This window comes from Mus pahari, chromosome X, assembly GCF_900095145.1.
Source record: "Mus pahari chromosome X, PAHARI_EIJ_v1.1, whole genome shotgun sequence".
In the NCBI taxonomy this organism is placed as follows: domain Eukaryota; kingdom Metazoa; phylum Chordata; class Mammalia; order Rodentia; family Muridae; genus Mus; species Mus pahari.
The window spans coordinates 96,373,874-96,393,546 of record NC_034613.1 but is presented as its reverse complement, the minus strand read 5'-3'; the positions used below and the strand labels follow the sequence as shown (position 1 = coordinate 96,393,546).

General features: G+C 31.7%; 1 protein-coding gene across 1 annotated transcript in view; it reads left to right on the top strand.

The window, feature by feature from the left end:
• Positions 1-19,673, top strand: part of Rps6ka6 (ribosomal protein S6 kinase A6) — a 141,400-nt gene that overhangs the window by 87,775 nt on the left and 33,952 nt on the right. The window contains exons 6-11 of the mRNA XM_029534362.1: positions 37-153; positions 3,805-3,886; positions 4,698-4,778; positions 6,390-6,469; positions 17,709-17,815; positions 18,392-18,429. Of these exons, the coding sequence (XP_029390222.1) occupies positions 37-153; positions 3,805-3,886; positions 4,698-4,778; positions 6,390-6,469; positions 17,709-17,815; positions 18,392-18,429 (505 nt within the window). The remainder of the gene's footprint in view (positions 1-36; positions 154-3,804; positions 3,887-4,697; positions 4,779-6,389; positions 6,470-17,708; positions 17,816-18,391; positions 18,430-19,673) is intronic.

Genomic DNA, 19,673 nt, shown 5'->3' with positions numbered 1-19,673 from the left:
ATGATTTGGATTTTGTTTTTGTCTTTGTTTTATTAGCGGGAAGAATTGGTTAAGGAGATACCTATTACACAGCATGTTAAAGAAGGATATGAGAAAGCAGATCCCGCACAGTTTGACTTGCTCAAGGTTCTCGGTCAGGGATCTTTTGGAAAGGTAATAAATACTTTTTCTACATTTGTTTTTCTTGATATTTAACAAAAATGTGTATACACATGTACAAATCATTTCTGTGTGTCTCAAAGGATGCACAGGAAGGTGACTCTTTAGTTTTATGTGTTTTATTTCTGTTTTTCTTCAGATTTCTTTATACTCTTCTATAGCAGTCAAGATTTTCTAACCCCCTGAGCTTTATATTACTTTGTGTAAAAAATGTGGCATGTTCTTTGTTGGTTGTCTAAATTATTTACTTGATTCTTACAAAGATATTTTATGGGGTTTCTGTGATTTTTTTTTTCCTGATCATTTTTGTCTCTGTTACTCAGCTCTGCATGAAAATTTAGAATTTAGGCTGTAATTGATGTGTGTACTCATAAGCTAACCCATCATCTCTTACAGCAAAGTAGAACTAGCATAGGTGATTTTGAAATCATGTACAATTCTTTTTGAAGAATCTTTGAGAAAATTAATTTATAATACTCATTATTGTATTTGTTTATTAAGTATTTGGTAATGATTCTTAGAAAGGAAGTATATGAATATGGATCCTGAATCTTGTGTACCTATAATCTAATGAAAATTACTGAATTCATATAATAAGTAGCTGTTAGACAGAAATAATCACTATTTCTGGGAAAGAAAGAAAATAATCACAATAGCTGAGGTTTAGTTACAAAGAGCAAAAATAAGGCAATCAGGCAGTGAATACAGTGATGAAGACATTTGTAAGGAAAGAGATTTATTGAGTGTGTCAGTAGTTTTATGAAATGTACTGGTGAATTTAAACTAGACATAATTTGAATATAGTCTGGTACCTTTATGATATATTATATGATATAAGACAGAAAAGATAAATAGAGATGGCTTTGTCCATGCATGATGTAAGGTAAGTATCAAGGATGATCTTGGTTTTCAGCTTTACACACCTGAAAAATGGAAGCTCAGTTGAAACACTGCATCCATCAGTTTAGCCTGTGGGCCTATTTGTAAGGTATTATCTTAATTGATGGTTGATGTAGGAAGACCTAGCACACTGTGGGTGGTACCATACCTGGCTACGTGAGTCTGGTCTGTATAAAGAAGGTGGCTGAACAGGCTGGAGGAAGCATGCCAGTGAGCAGCAGTCCTACATGCTCTATGCTTTATTTCTTGCCTTGGCTTCTCTCCATGGACTGTAATGTGTAAGCCAAACAAACCCTTTAACCCTCAAGTTGTTTTTGTCATGGTGTCTATTACAGCAGCAGAAAGCAAAGTCATACAGGGATGGAAACCAAAATTAGGAGACTCTTAAGAAGTTGCTGGTGTTTGTAGATGAAGTATAATAAAAGTAACTTGTAAATTAGGTATATGTATTCTATAAAATTTTATTTTTAATGTACATATTAACTTAGAAGAACAGAGATGAAGTTTTTAATATCAATTTAATAAATGCTTAAATATTTGACAAATGATTCCACAGAAACATTTCAAGTTATTAAAAGTTTTGTTATACATCTTTATCTGTGAATTTATTTCTTGCTTTGTCTCATAAAAGATTTAAGAATTCCATAGATAAATAACAATCGAAATTCAAAGCAAGTAGGATAAGTCATGCTGTTGTTTGCCTGTGACCCTAGCATACTGGCTGCTGAGGAAGAAGGCTGCTTTTGAGGTTAAGCCCAGCCTGGGGGTCACAGAGTGCTTTGAGCCTAGCTTGGGTACATAATGAGACCCATTCTCAAACAAATCCAAACATCAAAGGGAGGATAAAACCCCAAAACTGAAACAAGACAAAAAGCTAGTGGGAATATAGACAGAAACAGAAATAATAGAGTAGGAAGGATTACAAAAGGCTAGAATACACATTGTTATTTACAAATGTATCACATTGGGCCTGAAAGTCTAAGCAGGCCAGAAATGACATTGGCAACCACTATAAAGAAATACATTAATAGTAACAATATCTGTTAGGTAGAAACCTATTAAACAGATAAGATAAACTTTTATTATTGATCTTCATAAAGAAAATAATATATAACAAAATGATTATTTTTCAAGAACATTTTCATATGAAATGAAGCACTATTCTGTTAAAAAAAAGTTGTATGTTTAGTCATTAAATTCATAGAACACTTTGTATAGGAATTTTGCTTTAGCAAATAGATCATTGAACCCCCCTTTAAATCTATAGTACTAAGATACAAAATAGTGAGGTTTATGTAGTTTTTCAACCAAAAACTATTTAGAAGGTAGTTTTTGTTTTGCTTCTTAGGATGTGAACATACTTGCTTGTCAGTATTGCATCATTTATGTAGGCATTGTGTGGGTGTGACTTGCTATATGGTGAGCATATTCAGGAATTTGGCCAAGGCTGTGAATCAGATAAGTGTAGGCCCAATTCCAAGAAACTTTGGACTGTACAGACTTACTTAAGTATAAGCAATAGGAGTTTTAGATCATGTAGTTTTATGACATTAAATGTTTTAGTTTCTTTAATGGGAACAAAATTCTGCTAATGCCAAAGTCATATAAAACTCCACACTAATAAAACAAGGTTTAATGAAATGAAGATTAGAAACAGTTCAAATAAAAAGTCATATGAAGCAGAGTTGATTCATTGAGATTAAAAAAATGAAAAATAAGATATTTAAGCTCACTTGGTAACAATAGGATTTATTGTTCACATTTTTATTGAGATACTTTACCATCATGATTAATTTTACCTGGCAGGTAAACATTGCCTCTGATTATTCTTTGTTATAAAATAAAAATGCCCAAGAACTTCTAAAACAACTGAATATTCATGACAATAGCATTTCTGTTCTTTATTAAGGACTCACACCTATGATTTTGATACTAATCTGTTTAATCACAAAATTTTGTATGTCCCACAAAGCTTGTCTACTCGTATTATATTCACAGTTTGATTTAATATAAAGTACCTAATTATAAATTATAACTACATTTATATGTATTTATAACAGAGGATGTAAGGGCAAAAATTATATAATTAGTGCACAGAAAGCAAAAATGTCTTCAAGTTTAGAGGGAATACTAGTGGGGATATAGAAGGATTTGGAAGGGAGTTAGTGGATGGGTGGGCTTGATTCAGATACATTATAATCTCAAAAAACGGGAATGATTTCATTCCATGATTTAGTTTTTTGAGATGTACATTCCTTTGTTATCTTCTGCCAGCTGTAATATTTTCTTCTTCCTTTAAATAATTTAATACAACTTGAACAAGCTTAACAAACAAATAATATAAGAACCAGGGGTTGGGGAAGACTACTATGAAACCGTATTTTCTGGATATGACAAAATTGATCCATACATGAACTCATAGGAACTGTTGTTTTCAGTATAAGACTTGCTCCAGATCAGGTCGGTCAAAATTCCATGGGGATGGAGTTGGGAGGGTGTTGGCGTTCTCATAGTAGACCCGAAACTCATGCATGTGCTAGAAGCGCTACTAATTGGTTAAGTTCTTTATTAAAAGAAAATATAGCATTGGGAGAAATGATGGGGTTGGAACATACTGGGGAGAATAGGGATGTATATAATACAAATAGATTGTATGAAATTCACAGGAATAAATAAGAAAATATATGTAAAAGTGGTCAAGTGGCTTGAACTGTAAAATTCACTTAAAAATATTTCCTCTATTAGGTTTTTCTTGTTAGAAAGAAGACTGGTCCTGATGCTGGGCAGCTCTATGCAATGAAGGTGTTAAGAAAAGCTTCTTTGAAAGGTATGGAATTAGAAAGTGTATTAGAATAGAATTTAGCAAAACTTGTTTTAAAAGTATGCTGCATATTGCTATAAGAGGAATAGTTGTAAGGGGAGTTGCTTTTAGTATTGTTAATACAGTTTTCTAGTTATCAACTGATACTTCTGGGGTCCTCTATTGTTGTATAACAATTTCTTGAATTTATATCTGAATAAAAATTTAATATCAGAAAGTGTAACATATTTTATTCAGTTTAATCTGCAGTTAAACATTTTTTTAAATCTTTTTTTCTTTCCACATCTTTATTTTTTACTTTTTGTCTGGATGTTGCACATTAAGAAAGCACAACTACCCCCTACAATTATATATACTGTCTTCCAGACTTATAATATTAATACTGACCCTGATATATTACGAACCTATAATCCTAGCTCTAGAGAGGTGGAGATCAAGATCATCCTTCCCTGTGTACCATATTTAAGATCAGCATGGACTTCATAAAACCCAGGGAGGGAGGGAGGGACAGACAGAGGGATGGAGGGAGAAACAGAGAGTCAGAGACAGAGAAGAGGGACAAAGAGAAAGAACACAAAGGATAGTATTAAGTTCATTTTTACTTGACATGAATATTTAAAGAAATACATATTAACCAAATATGCCACTTTAGCTTATCTCTAGATTTAACCTAAATCTGTTGGTTATCTAGGAATATATAGACTTAATTCAATTGTTTACTTATGAAATAATTTATATGTTTATATTCTGATTGGTAAATGACAGATAATTACTAAGATTATGAATAAGTATGACATTTCAGTCCTTATGATTTTAGTTCGAGACCGTGTTCGCACAAAGATGGAGAGGGATATCCTGGTAGAAGTAAATCATCCATTTATCGTCAAACTGCACTATGGTAAGCAACCCTTTTACTTATGGAATTAGAGAACTGTAAATTTTTCAGATACTACTATAAATGTTATGTAATATATTCAGCAATATAAAATATACCCGAAATATGTATTAATAGCTAGCTTTTAGTTTAACTCATTGTCTTAAGTAGATTAACTTAATTAAGGTAACATGATAATGTCTTCCAAAATCCCACGAGTCTTGAAGTCTCACCAGGTGGTTGATGAACTCTTGGCAGTTGAAGCTGTTGGTAGAGTCAGTTTTCTTCAGCAATTCAATCTCTTAAGAGTATCCATGCTTCAGTAGATGGCCCTGCACCCATGCTCATACTAGTAAATCTATGTGAACCCGAAACTTCAAATGAGCACATAAAATTGGGAGGCAGTATTGGCTATGAGAAGAATTAGAGGGAAGGAAATGTGGGTAAGTTTGTTCTAAATACATATGCATATATGAAATTCACAAAAAATAAAAATGGAGAAGATATAGTATTTCTAGATGAGATAAAGGAATACCTCCAGTGATCATAGGCTACTATGATAATTTATATAAAACATTCAAATGTTTATTTACAAGGATAGTATTTTTTTGCTCTAATCGAGAGAGCTAGCTATGTGGTTATATTAGTTAGGTTCAACTATTTTGCAGTACTTACATGGTGAGATTAGTAAGAAGCAGCAGAAATAATGGAGGAGGAATGTTTGGAGTCAGGCATTTATGAATTTGAATCATTTCTCTATTGGTAATGTATCAAAGAGATTTATAGATACGATTTTACTGAGAATAAATAGAATAAAGTAAAGCATTGATGCAGTTTACTATACCATTTAATTTTGTGCATTTAAAATGTAACATATACTGATTTATTTTTACTGTAATTTTTGACAAAAAGTCTTTTAAATATTTACCCAATTTATATAAATTACAAGAAATTCTGGCTCCTTAATTATTAATTCTTTCATAATATAATGGAATATAAGTAGCAGTATATTAGAACCTCTTTGAGTCTCTGACATGCCATGAGATTAAGAATAAACCCCTATTGGGATAAAATACTATATTAAATGAAGTGGGTTACAGAAGTGAAACAAAGTCATAATTTCTAGTAATGTACAAAGAATGAAACTGTGTAAATGAATATGCAAAGGAAAGTGAAATAAATACCACAAAAGATGCAGGAAGTACAATTAAACCTCAAAAGTAGCTGTAATTTTGATGGGGTAGAGATTAAAGATGCTATACGGAAATGTGACGGATTAGGAGGCTCTTTAGAGGAGGTGACCATATTTTTGAGCTTTGTAGAATGCAATAGATAAGATTGGAATACAAATTTTAGGCAGCTACACTAGAACAAGATATACTTCATTATCAGGAAAATTTTTGTGGTAGAATATTTTTGTAAAGCCGTATGCAAAATTGAATATGTCGTGGAAAGGAATATATACATACCTATTTTATGACTGGGTTAAATAGTGGGTTTTATTTTGATATATTATTTAACAATGGGCCATATTAATGTATAATTGTTTAATGATGTTTGATAATAAAATTGCAAACATGTTAATATAAAATTATGGCAGAGTTTAACTGCTACAACCTTGTGGTTTCCGATTAGCTTTTCAGACTGAAGGGAAGCTGTACTTAATATTGGATTTCCTCAGGGGAGGAGATGTCTTCACAAGATTATCCAAAGAGGTGAGAATTTCCTTATAAATGTGTTAGTATATTTTATTCAAACAAACCTAAAAAAGTAACGTAATTTTCCTGTAGCAATTTGAAATCTTAAGCTTTTTATCACTATATATAGTATTTAATGATATGTCAGTTGATGCTTTATTATGTGTCTTTCAGATCATCTCAGACTCCTAATTACTTTTCTCTGAGATGAAAGAATATTATAAAGAGCTGAGTGATGTAGATAGGAACAGGCCTAGACTTTGGCTACTCAAGCTACCTTGGTGTAGAGTTTAACTTAGTCATTTGAAGTGGACTTATTGAGGTATAATTGACATATAATAAATGGCATAATAAATTATACAATTTGATATATTTTGCATTTTCATATAACTGTGAGATCACTATTAAAATAAAATATATTATTGTCAAAAGTTTGTAATGTATTATTCCCATCCCAACCCTGCTTTTTCTGCTGTCACTGTTTGGTTTATATTTTCTAACAGATTATAGAAACAAAATCATAATATATTTTCTTTTTGTCTGGTTTAAATCATTATAATTATTTTGATTTATCCATGTTGTTTGTGTACCAGTTCATTCACTTTTATTGGTGAGCAGTACCCATTGTATGGATGCACCATGTTCTGTTTATTTACTTGTTGATGAATGTTTGAGTTATTGCAGTTTTTGGATAGTACCAATTAAGCTGCTATAAACATTCATGTACAAATGATTGTATTGACATATGTTTTCATTTTTCATGAGTAAATATCTAGGAATATAATGGCTGGGTCATATGGTGGGTGTAAGTTTTAACTGTGAAGACATAGCTGAACTGTTTTTCCAAAGTGCTTATATAATTTTTATACTTCAAACAGCGGCATATAAGAATTCCAGTTGGCCTCACATCCTTGCCAACACCTGGTATCAGTTTTCTTTTTTCTTGCTTTCTTTTTTTTTTTTTTTTTTTTTTTTTGGTGTGTGTAGTTTTGTTGAACATCTGGTAAATATATAGTGTTACCTAATTTCTGAATTTCATCACTAAAGACTAATGATTTTGGGCATCTTTTTCTGCGTTTATATTGTGTCTATCTTCTTTGATAAAATGTTTAAACATTTGCCCACTTTAAATTGAATTATTTGTTTTCTTCTCGGGCTTCCAGAGTTCCTCATATAGTTTAGATAAAAGTCTTTAATCATATTTGCTGTTTATAAAAGGTTTCTTCTGGTTTATACTTTGCCTTTTTAGTCTTGTATCTTTTGAAAGCAGAATTTCTTATTTATAATTTTCCCATTAAATTAATGATTTTTAATATTCTATTTAAGAATTGTTGATCTTATTCTAGGTGAAGATTTCCCTGTGTATTCTAGAGGTTTCTATAGTTTATATTTATAGTCTTAGTTAGTTTGGGGTTATTTTAATGTGTAGTTGTGTGCAGCAGTTGATAGAAGTATCCATTTCTAGCATCATTGTTAAAAAATTATCTTTCTTCACTGAATTACCTTATAATTTCGGTGAAAATCAGATTACCACATATGTGAAGGCCTATCTTTGGATACTCCGTTCTGTCCACTGATCCATTTTTCAATCTTTGTAACAGTACCCCTCTGTCTTGATTACTGATTCTTTATGATATATCTGGAGGTCAGTGATTACAATCCATAAGCTTTGCTTTTCTTGTGAAAATTGTGTAGGCTCTTTTAAGTCATTTACATTTCTTTATTAATTTTAAAACCAACTTCCCACATTCTAAATTAATACCTACATGAAATTTGGTTGGAATTTCACTCAACTTGGAGATCACTTTTCACAGAATGGACATCTAAAATACATGGAATTTTCTATAAACATGGTTTCTCTTTCCACTCCATTAGCAATCACCTAATTTTAGCAGTGATTTTTCCAGCATATAGGGCTCACACATCTTTTGTCAGTTTTCTTTTAGTGCTTCCTGTTTCATGATGAAAGTAGAATAGTTCTTTTCATTTTCAGTGGGAAAAACAATAGAGTTCCTATATTGAGTTTGTATCTCATAACCTAGTAGAATTACATATTCTGGCTGCTTTTTATGTAGCTGTCAAAAGCTTTTGTATTAATTACTTTTGACAAGGTACTTTACTTCTTTCATCTTTAGATATCATGTATTTATTTCTTTTATTTGTAACCTTGCTAATATTGGCTTGAACTTTCATTCTGATGTTGAATAAATTTGATGGGAGCAGACATTCTTATCTTTTTGTTGCTTCAAAGTAGAGGGAAGCTTAATTTCACTGTAAAATGTAAAGCTATATATTTCTGTGTTCTTTATTGGGTTGAGTTATCATCTCAATATATTGTGGGGAGATGTTTTAATAGATGTTACATATTGTCTCATGCTTTTAATTGAGATTTTTTTCCCTGCTTAATTTATGATGTGGAGAACTGTGAAATGGCAAGCCAACCTTGTATTTCTGAAGGAATGCCACATAGACATCAGGTGTAATTACTTTAAAATATTATTGGATGTGTGCTGTTTTGTACATTTTTGTGTTTATTTACTTTTTAATATTTTCTTCTGTTCTTATTGTATGTGTATGGGTATCTGAATGGCCATTGGACCCCAGGTTGAGGTAGTGTCTGTGGAGACTGGGAAAGGGCATTACATCCCCTGGAGCTCTAGTTACAGATGGCTGTATACAGCCATGGGGGTTCTGGGATTCAAACCTGACTCCTGAAAAACCATCTCTCCATACCTGTAACTATTTTCATAAAACAGTGTTTATTTTGTCTTATGTTTTCCACATTTATTTGTTTGCTGTATCAACAGTAATTCCTGCTTCATAAGTTGAAAAAGATTTTTTTCTCTGAATAGGATTTTTTTTCTTCGACTTTCCAGTAGAATGTATTTAAATTCAGTATTAATTGGTAATAATGATTGATAGAATTCATTTGTGAAGTCAATTCCACTGGTAAGTTGTTTTGGTAAGGTGTTTAACCAGAAAGGCACTCTATGTAGTAGATTTATAACTACTGTTTATTCTTGTGAGTTGTGTGGGAGCTTGTGTGTTTAAGAAGTGTATTTGTTTCCTCATATTTGTAGCTATAGGTTTTGTGTAAGTTATTTTGTTTTTGATTTTGCTGTGTTCCAACCAAGAAAACTTCTAGAACAAAGAGTTTATTTTAGCTAGCAGTTACAGGGGGAGAATACATAACAAGAGAGGCATGCAGCAGGGGTAGGAAGCAGAAAGTTTTTTTCTCACTATGGAAGTGAGGCAGAGCTATAAATGTGCAAAGCCTGCCCTGATATTCTTTCTCCAGCGACATTTCTTGTCCTAAATGGTTCATAACCTCTTCAAACAGTGCCGACAGCTGGGGACTAAGTGTCAAATACACGAATAGATATGAAACTTTGAATTCAAACCACCACAGCTGTTTTTTTTATCTTCTTTATTATTCTCTCCTAGTTGTAGAATCCTTTTTTATGGATGGCTTTCACTCCTTATGGTAGTAGTTTGTCTTCTCTTTTTTGACCCTGTTGGCATCGTTAGAAGTTTATCAGCCTTATAATTTTCTTTATGATCCAAGCTTTTGGCTTCATTGATTTTTGTTATAGTCCAATTTTTGGTTTCTTTTATTTGTATTACTCCTTACTTTGTACTTACTGGCTTTGTTATTGAGTTGAAGGCTTTCATCTTTTCTAATACAGCTATTTAGGATTACAAAGTGCTGCTCTACTTTTAGTCCTCATAGTTTGGCCCTTTTACTTCCTCTAACATACTTTATCATTTTTTTTATTTGACTCATTGGGTATTTGAAAAAATAATATTTAATTTATGCATATCTGGTTATTTTCCAGATATCTTTCTAATATTAATTTCTAATTCAATACTACTGTAGTCATAAAGGATACCATTTAATAACCTGACTCCTCCTGAATTTGTTTATACTTACTGTATTCTTTAGAACATGATATATGTATATATTGGTAAATGTTCCATTTGTATATGAGGAAAATGTAATCTCTTGTTGGGTGGTGGAATACTCATTAAATATGAACCAACCTGTTGGATCACATTGGCTAGTAGTGGTTGTCTTACAAATTGAGAATGAAATACATACTATACATGATTTTATATTTTAGAAACACATGAAATAACAGATTTGTATATTTCTTCAATTTCTATTATAGTTTTTTCTTTTCTTTTCTTTTCTTTTCTTTCTTTCTTTCTTTCTTTCTTTCTTTCTTTCTTTCTTTTCTTTTCTTTTCTTTTCTTTTTTTTTTTTTTTGAGACAGGGTTTATCTGTGTAGCCGTGGCTGNCCTGGAACTCACTCTGTAGACNAGNCTGGCCTCGAACTCAGAAATCCACCTGCCTCTGCCTCCCAAGTGCTGGGATTAAAGGCATATGCCACCACTGCCCGGCTCTACTAAAGTTTTAAAGAAATTTTATGGGTGGTATTCTTTCTTGATAAAGAGATGATGTCATTATTAAATGATTTACTTTGGAAGTTTGATTACTCTTTTTAAAAAGATTTACTTTGGAAGTTTGATTACTCTTTTTAAAAAGCGGCATTAGCTCAGTATAACCTTTTTTGTGTCTTCATTTTAATTGTAGGGTTTTTTTAAAGATTTTATTTATTTAGTATATGTAAGTACACTGTGGCTGTCTTCAGACACTCCAGAAGAGGGAGTCAGATCTTGTTACGGTTGGTTATGAGCCACCATGTGGTTGCTGGGATTTGAACTCTGGACCTTCGGAAGAGCAGTCAGGTGCTCTTTCCCGCTGAGCCATCTCACCAGCCCCTTAATTGTAGTTTTACTTGTAGCAATTAAGAAGTACTTATGGCATCCTTGATTATATTTCCAATTTGAAAATGTGTTTTTTTTTAAGTGCGGTACTAGACTTATTACATTTAATATATGATTGTATATTTTGATATGGTAGTCTTTAAGCCTACCATCTATCTCACTTATATTGTAATCAATTAACAATAATAATTACAGTTTAATTTTTGGTTCTGCTGCTAACTTGGTAGTATTAACGAATATCTTATTTTGTTATTTTGTATTTCTGTTAAGTTTTATAATATGAATTTTTAACTTGGGGTCAGGAACATATGGTCTTAATACCACTTGTTATATTCATAATAATATTTTTATGACTTATTTTCTAGCTCAGTGGCTTCCTACTTGCAAGGTTTTTCTTTTCTCCTTCCTTCCCTTCCTCCTGCCCTCCCTCCTTCCCCCTCCTTCTTTCCTCCTTTCCATCCTTCCTTTGTTTTTCTAGAACTAGTAGATACTATTGTGGACTGATGTGAATCAAGGCTTTCCATTGCAGCCTTCACCATGCTGGGGTTAAAGGTGTACACTACTTCATAGTTATGGCTTTGTATTGGATGGTAGCTAGATACTATGAATTTCACTTGCATGATAAATGCTTTGTTATTTTGATCATATAGGCTCTTTTTATCTTTAGTGCTGGAGAAACAAACCCTGAGCCTCTTCATATGGTAGGGACCCACTGTCTACTTTACCTGTGCCCCTCAACTCTGGGTCTTTTATTTCAGCTTTTTCACTTAGGACTAGGGCAACATTTAGTATGGGGTTAATTTTTCTCTCTTCTCAAATGACAACCTTTCCTAATTACTCTAAATCGCATCCTTGGAATTATGATTTATTATCTTGCTTTCTAAATAAGGCACGTCCTTTATCTTGAGCTTATTGAGTTCTTTTAATCCTTTAAGACTGTAGTTTCTGTTGAGCTCAGGTAGTTTCTATTGATCCATAATTGAGAATTCCTTATATCTGGGCAGTCCTAGTGAAATTTAATGGACTAGATGATGAATATTTTTGTGCTTCTGGAAATACACTGATGCTTGCTTGAAAATATAGAAATAGTTTTATCTTTTCATGTCTTCCTTTAAAATTTGTTAGAGTGGACTTGAACATTTAATTAGGATTAATTTTGATCTGCTATTAAAGCAAAGTCCTTCTGGTTATTCCAACTATGTGTGTGATGTTTTCTGCTCTAGTTGAAGATAACAGCAGCTATTCATGGTTCAATGTGAGTTGCAAGGATTGTTTTCTTAATTCTTTTCCTGACTCAGCAGTGTCCTCCTTCACATGTACTATGCACTCCATCTATATACTTGGAACTGTTTACATATCTTGAAAGGTCATTCTGAAGTTTCCTTTGCTTTGGTACTCTGAATTCTTCTCCAAGACTGTTGGCTCTAACTCATTACTTCAGAAAACCTCTGAGCTCCAATTCAGTTTGATCTCCCTGTACTACTACTTGGAAACGCTCCAAGTAGTAAGCTAGTACAATCATAGGACATACCACATTTGTTACTCATATCTCAGTATTTCACTGTCTTTTGTTACTAGATGTCCAGTGTCTTGAGAAATATCATTCCATATATTTTGTCCTGTGTTTTGAATGTTTCAGGCAGGAGAATAGCTTCTGTATTTGTCCATTTTATTTTGTCTTGAAATGATCATCTCTTAGCAAAGTTTTAATTGGATGACTGTAGTTCAGCATCCAACTTCCAGAATTTATAATGTTGAGTATCTGAGAGCTACCATTGATCCCCAGAGCTCTAGGACTTGTGATAAAGGAACAATGTATCTATGACATGCTAGTCAGTGCTTAAGTGGCTGAGGTCTCTGGCTTATATCTGTATACCTCCAGTGCAGAACTTGGCATGCATGACCATATATTTTGTACTATAGGACATAATTTAGTATGTAATAGGGTCTGTCTATGACCCTCATCCAAGGGAAAATTTTAAAGAAACTTATAGAGGGACAATGGTATATCAAGGCTCCAGCATTCATTATTTCTTACGTTAGATTATAAATTGTCACAAATGTTTATGAAAAATTCTTACCTGTAGTCATTTCTAATTTTCTTTTAAACTCTTCAGACCTCCATTCTCGATGTGGGACTATCTAAACTCATACTAGCACAGAGATGCAGTCAGTAAGTTTTCATTCCTAAGTCTGGAATATTAGGTAAGAGCAAGCATTTTAAATGCATTTCCCAAAAGACAATAAATTAGTTTATTTATTGAATAGACATTAAAAAACTGATTCAGTGATTAATTCTATAGGCAGCTTTTTATAAGTAGTTGATTGTTGGTTATACTTCACTTGTGAATAAAAAGTTGAATAATCCAAACTGAAGAATTATTTGTGCCTTAGAAATAGACTTTTAAAATTCATTTTAGTATGTATTAAGAATTTTTATGTTTGTTCCTTAAATTAAAATATAAAAATACCTGCCTCAATTTTTTTCTGAAAATACACACAGACACACATACTCAAGTAAATTCATATGTAAACACATGCAATTTTGACCCAGAACTTTCTTTTTTGCTAATATCAAGAAAATATCTTTTCTCTTCATAATGATAGCATCTTTTTGAGTTTCTGCCATGTCTGACTCTATAATAGAGGATATATCTTCTTTCTGGAACTTATTTTTCTTATCTATAAAATAAAGATGTGTATCTCAGCAATTTGTCATAGATATAGAATTATATGTTTGTAAAGAAAGTTTGAAAATAAAATTGTATTTCCAATACAAAAAAGAGAAAATATCTTCAATTTATTATTGTAAAGCTAACATATTTTGAAAACTTCATTTACTAGTTTAATAAAATTCCAGACAAAATCTCAATAGAAATCTGTGTGTTTAAAATTTATAGTATAATTTCACAAATTATCTAGATAAGGAAATACCTGCCAAAAATGTCGTGTGATGTGTACTTTTCTTAAAATTTACTTTTTAGTCATTTGATTTTTTTTTTTGAGACTGAGTCTAGCTATTAGAGCCAAGCTGTCCTTTAACAAAAACTCTCTCCTACTTCAGCATCCTAAGTGCTAGAATTATAGGTGTGTTCCACCATAACTGTTTTTTAATCTATTAGAAAGTTTCTGTAAGCAAAATTTATACTTTAAACATAGGATCAAGAACATATTGTATAAGCCATGAAAAAATATATATAATATATATATTATACACATATATACATATATATGTATATATAAACATGAGATTATGATTAAAAGATGAATCATATATTTTGGAAAAGAAATTGTTCAATGAAAACAGTTTATGAGAATTTAGCTAGATATTTCAAAAATAATATAAATAACTATCTGTACCACACACCAAGTGAATTTTACCTATATAATAGAACTGTATCTTAGAAGTAATCACTATATCCTAAGATAAAGTGTCTCTGTGTATTTAGTTTTTTATCAGTGAGTGGACATTTAGTAAGCTTTAAAGTAATAAAGGGAAAAAGAAACAGATAAAATAAATTTGACTATATAAAATTAAGAACTACTTATGAAACCAGCACATATTTGAAAAGCACTGGAAATTAATGTGATAAAGACATTCTTAAGATTTATTTATTTATTTTATGTATAAGTGCTCTTATCAGCATGTACACCTTCATGCCAGAAGAAGGCTTCAAATCCCAGCAGAGATGGTTGTGAGCCACCATGTTGCTGGAAATTGAACTCAGGACCTCAGCAAGACATGATTTCTTAATAGTTTAAGGGCTTATACCTACTGAACAAAACAGTAGGTTAATGGAAAGTAGACAACAAATTGCTGATACTTCATGAAAAATGGAAAGACCACAAGGTATGAAAAACTCCTTGGTCTATGAATATATTTAAATTAAAACAAATTTGATACTCTTTTTATATCAAATTAAAATTTCATTGAAGGATAATTTGGTTCTGTTACAGATGTCATATGGCTAATATATTCAAGAATTGCCGATGGGCATGCAAGCTATTGTAACCTTATTGCAAAGTAATTTTATTGTATATGTCAGGAATCTAGACTATGTTTCTTGATCCAATATTTACCGTTTTATTACGTTTTATTATTCATCCTGGTAAAATATAAAGATGTGTGCATACATAAGAATATTCATAGGAGTAAATATTAGAAATAACATAATTGTTCAGAATGAGAACATTTGGTAAATCATAGTGAGCTGATAGGATTAGTATGCATTAATTTAATAATGATCATAAACATATTTGAAATATATGGTAGTATGCTTATGATATAACATTAACTGGAAACAGGAGTTTTCTATATAATATATGTAGTATCGATTTGAGTATCTTAATGTATACAATCCCATATACACATTATTAAGCCATATGCTAATAATGTTTTTCCTTTTATTGGAACCTTAGGTGACTTTTTCTTTTAAGGTGGGTTATAAGTAGGAGTTAGAAAATTTGAAATCATTATTAGCCATGAGCCTAAAATAAGAGGGAAATATACTATAAGTGAGATGCAAGTGGCTTCTGGGGAAAAGGTCATATTTTAGGGACAAGTATTCCTTAATTCATATCCTATGTTTCCTACTTACTAGTTTTTACTTTGAGCAAGTTACTTAGTTGCTCTTAATCTCATTGTCCACATATGTAAGATGTTGATAATGGCATAGTATAGAGTTTTTGGAAGACTGTAACAAAGGAAAGAATACATAGTTCTGGCACATAATTGCGTCTGGTACATAATTACTTTTTAGTAGGTTTCTTATTTGTGTGAGGCTTTCTACAAAGACAACATCAGGATAAGACTGTATGTTTGACATAATGTGTAAGTAACCTAAATGATACTTAGAGTTCTGTCATATATTGGATTTCAGCGACCCTTTGATTTTTCTACCACAGAAGTTAAATGAGTAAAAAGTACTTTTATTCTTAATAATTTGAAGATAATTTTTTTATACTTTGATTATTTGAATATTCAAAAAACACGGGAACGCCAGGGCCAAGAAGTGGGAGTGGGTAAGGGAGCAGGGTTGGGGGAGGGTATAGGGGACTTTTAGGATAGCATTTGAAATGTAAATGAAGAAAATATCTAATAAAATAATTAAAAATATTCAAAGAAATATCCCTGAAACATAGATAACAAGTAATATTAACTCTGTTTCCTTCTGTTTTACTAGTAGCATGAATCTGCATTGTGAAATACAGTGACTGTAGTCTAAGTGGGCAAATTTAACCATGTGGTATATTATTCAAATTTGAGCCTTCCAAATAAGCCAGATTTCAGTATTGAAAGCAGAAGAATTCTAGAAAAACCTGTTTTGGTCAATCTGAAAACCCTTGATAATTCTAAAATTTATGTGTAATGGTTGAGTAGTTTGCAAATGTGTATATAGATTAAATACTCAACTATGAGTGAATTTTGATATAACCCTGTACTAATATTTAGATATAGTTGTACATTTAGGTCCATTTAAATGAATGTCATTCTTAGAACAATGTTCCTAGTTAAATATTGTAGCTACCGGTTGTGTTTTAAAGATTAAAAACTCAGGTCCTGAGGGTTAAATAACATGTCTGATGCTAAACCTTTAATTCTGATTTTAAATTCCATATGCTTTTTACTTTGTTTTAACATCTTTATTCCCCTACACACAAAGATTGAGATATCCAGTGCTATTAAATCCGTAAACTTTACTTACAGGTGAGAAGAGTCGGATCCCGTTTAGGTCAGATGTACGCTTAAAATTCTAACTTAAGGGTTATTAATTTCACAACTTATGGTAGATTAGAAATTTTGAATTAGTGGATCTAAAAGGTGAAATTCCTGAGAAGTGCTACTAGTTGGTAAAGGAGAGAATAGTAGAAACAGTGGAAGTACACATGTTGAAAAAGAATATCCCTAATACGTCAATTACCCTGACTGAGTATAGTCACTATGCCAATGCTGTATATCAAAATTAATACTGATGTTTTGAGACTCATTAAAAACCCAAATTTGTTGAAATGCATTTAATCTAAGATGGTATACAAGCAACATGTGTTTCTGGAAGAATTATGTTTAAATTGCTAATATTTGTAAAGAAGAATTTTCTCTAGACACTAATATCATTTATCTAGAAAAGTTCTCTGGGGATGCTAGAGGGATGAGGCGGGAGTGGGTGGGTGGGTGTTAGAGTACCCTTTTAGAGGCAAAGGGGAGGGGTGGAGTGAGGGGTTCGGTAAGGGGAAACCAGGATGGGGGATAACATTTGAAATGTAAACAAATAAAATGATTAGTAAATAAAAAACAAAAAAGAAAAGTTCTCTGCTATATAAATGGTTGTACCAATCACAAGATTTAACTATGCCTATTTTCTTATAATTTGCCCAGATTTGTCTGTCTACTGAATTTTTAAAGAAGTAAATTAAAAAGTACATAATATAGAAGAAATATCAATGATATATTATTATTATTATATTTTAGGTTCTTTTTACGGAGGAAGATGTGAAATTCTACCTTGCAGAATTGGCCCTGGCTTTGGATCATCTGCATCGACTAGGAATTGTGTATAGAGACCTGAAGCCAGAGAAGTAAAGCTTTATTCTCCATTTGTATCCAAGCTATCTATATTGGCTTTAAAGATTTTAAATATATTGGTTTACTGTGTGTGCTTCTATGTGTAATTATGTACATGCATATGCTATGACATATATATGGAGGTCAGAGGACAATTTGTAGGGGTCAGTTCTCTCCTTCTATTATATGGGCCCCAGATAGCAAACCTAGTTTGTCAATCTTGATATCAAGGGCCCATCTGCTAAGCCATCCTGTCTCCCTACCCATATATACTATAAAATATATGTATATATGTGTGCCTATAGATATGTGTGTGTGTATATATATATATATATATATATATATATATATATATATATATCTTCTTGAACTGAAATGTATTTAGATATCATTAAGCTTTTATAAGTTATATGAATGTGAGTTATATGAATGATACAGTTTCATAGAATTTACTTGTACAAAATCTTGATAATACACTTTATTTTAAATTAATAATTGAAAATTTTCCAGTGTGTTAAATACTGCCTAATTTTATATTTATGCTTTTATGTATTTTGTTTCAAATATTGAATATGAATTTTGATTTACAGCATCCTCCTTGACGAAATAGGACATATCAAGTTAACAGGTATTTAAGTTTTCTTATATACTACTAAGCTCATATGTAATTATTTCTTATCATTTTAGTTCATATCTTTCTATGCCTGCTATCATTTTTAGTCTTCATTTGTGATGCTTTTTTTGTAGTTAGTTGACCATGATTAATTTAAAGGTTATATAGCTTCCATGTATTGAGTACATTTAAAAATTCTACAGTAGAGGCACTATCATAATTTAAAAATACTTTAGGCAAAGATAATAGATTTTAGTTTTATTCTAGACTAAAATAATTAAGTATGTGTTACATCTGGAAAAAATGCAATAACCTCCTTTTACCTTCCCCTAACTTCTCAGCAGCCTGTTGTTCTACATTCTTATATTTTTTTTTCTTTTAAGAGTGTTCTATAATCTAGTTTTATGGAACCATTCAATCTTTGCACTTCGAAGCATATTTTTATAATAGCTCAAATCTGGAAATGACCTTAATATTTTAAATAAATTAATAAATAAACAAGCTATGTGTAATTTCCATATGATGGCCTACTGGGCAATTAAATGATAGAATCATTAATTTCTCAATAATTTGGGTAGGTGACAAGGATATTTTATTGAGTGGCTTAATCTTAGAAAGCTACATATGATTTCAGGACATAGTAAATTCTATATTTAAGTTTTAGAAAGCTATAATCAAAGAACTTAAGAGGTTTTTTTACAGAAATATTTGGACTGCTATAGTTTAAAGTAAGTCACTTTAAATTAAGGGATATAATATATCAATGTAAAAATAAAGAATAAAGCTATTACCTTGTAAACTGAAGTAAATATCAGTAAGTGTACATACATTTAAATACTTTAAATATATCTTATTCTATCTCTTTCTTAGATTTTGAGACAGGAAGTTGAAGTATTGCTGCCTTTGTCTTCTAAGTGCTGCAATTATAGGCATGCCTGGGCTTTTTTCATCTTCTGTAGACCATATATTCCACTGATCTCATTTTTCCCATTTTTTATTTATTATTATTTTCTTTGTTTACATTTCAAATGCTATCCCGAAAGTTCCCTATACCCCCCCGCCCCTGCTCCCCTACCCACCCACTCCCACTACTTGGCCCTGGCCTTCCCCTGTTTTAATGTAGTATTATAAGTATGTTAAGAAAATGGATACAGCCGGGCCTGGTGGCGTAGGCCTTTAATCCCAGCACTCGGGAGGCAGAGGCAGGCGGATTTCTGAGTTCGAGGCTAGCCTGGTCTACAAAGTGAGTTCCAGGACAG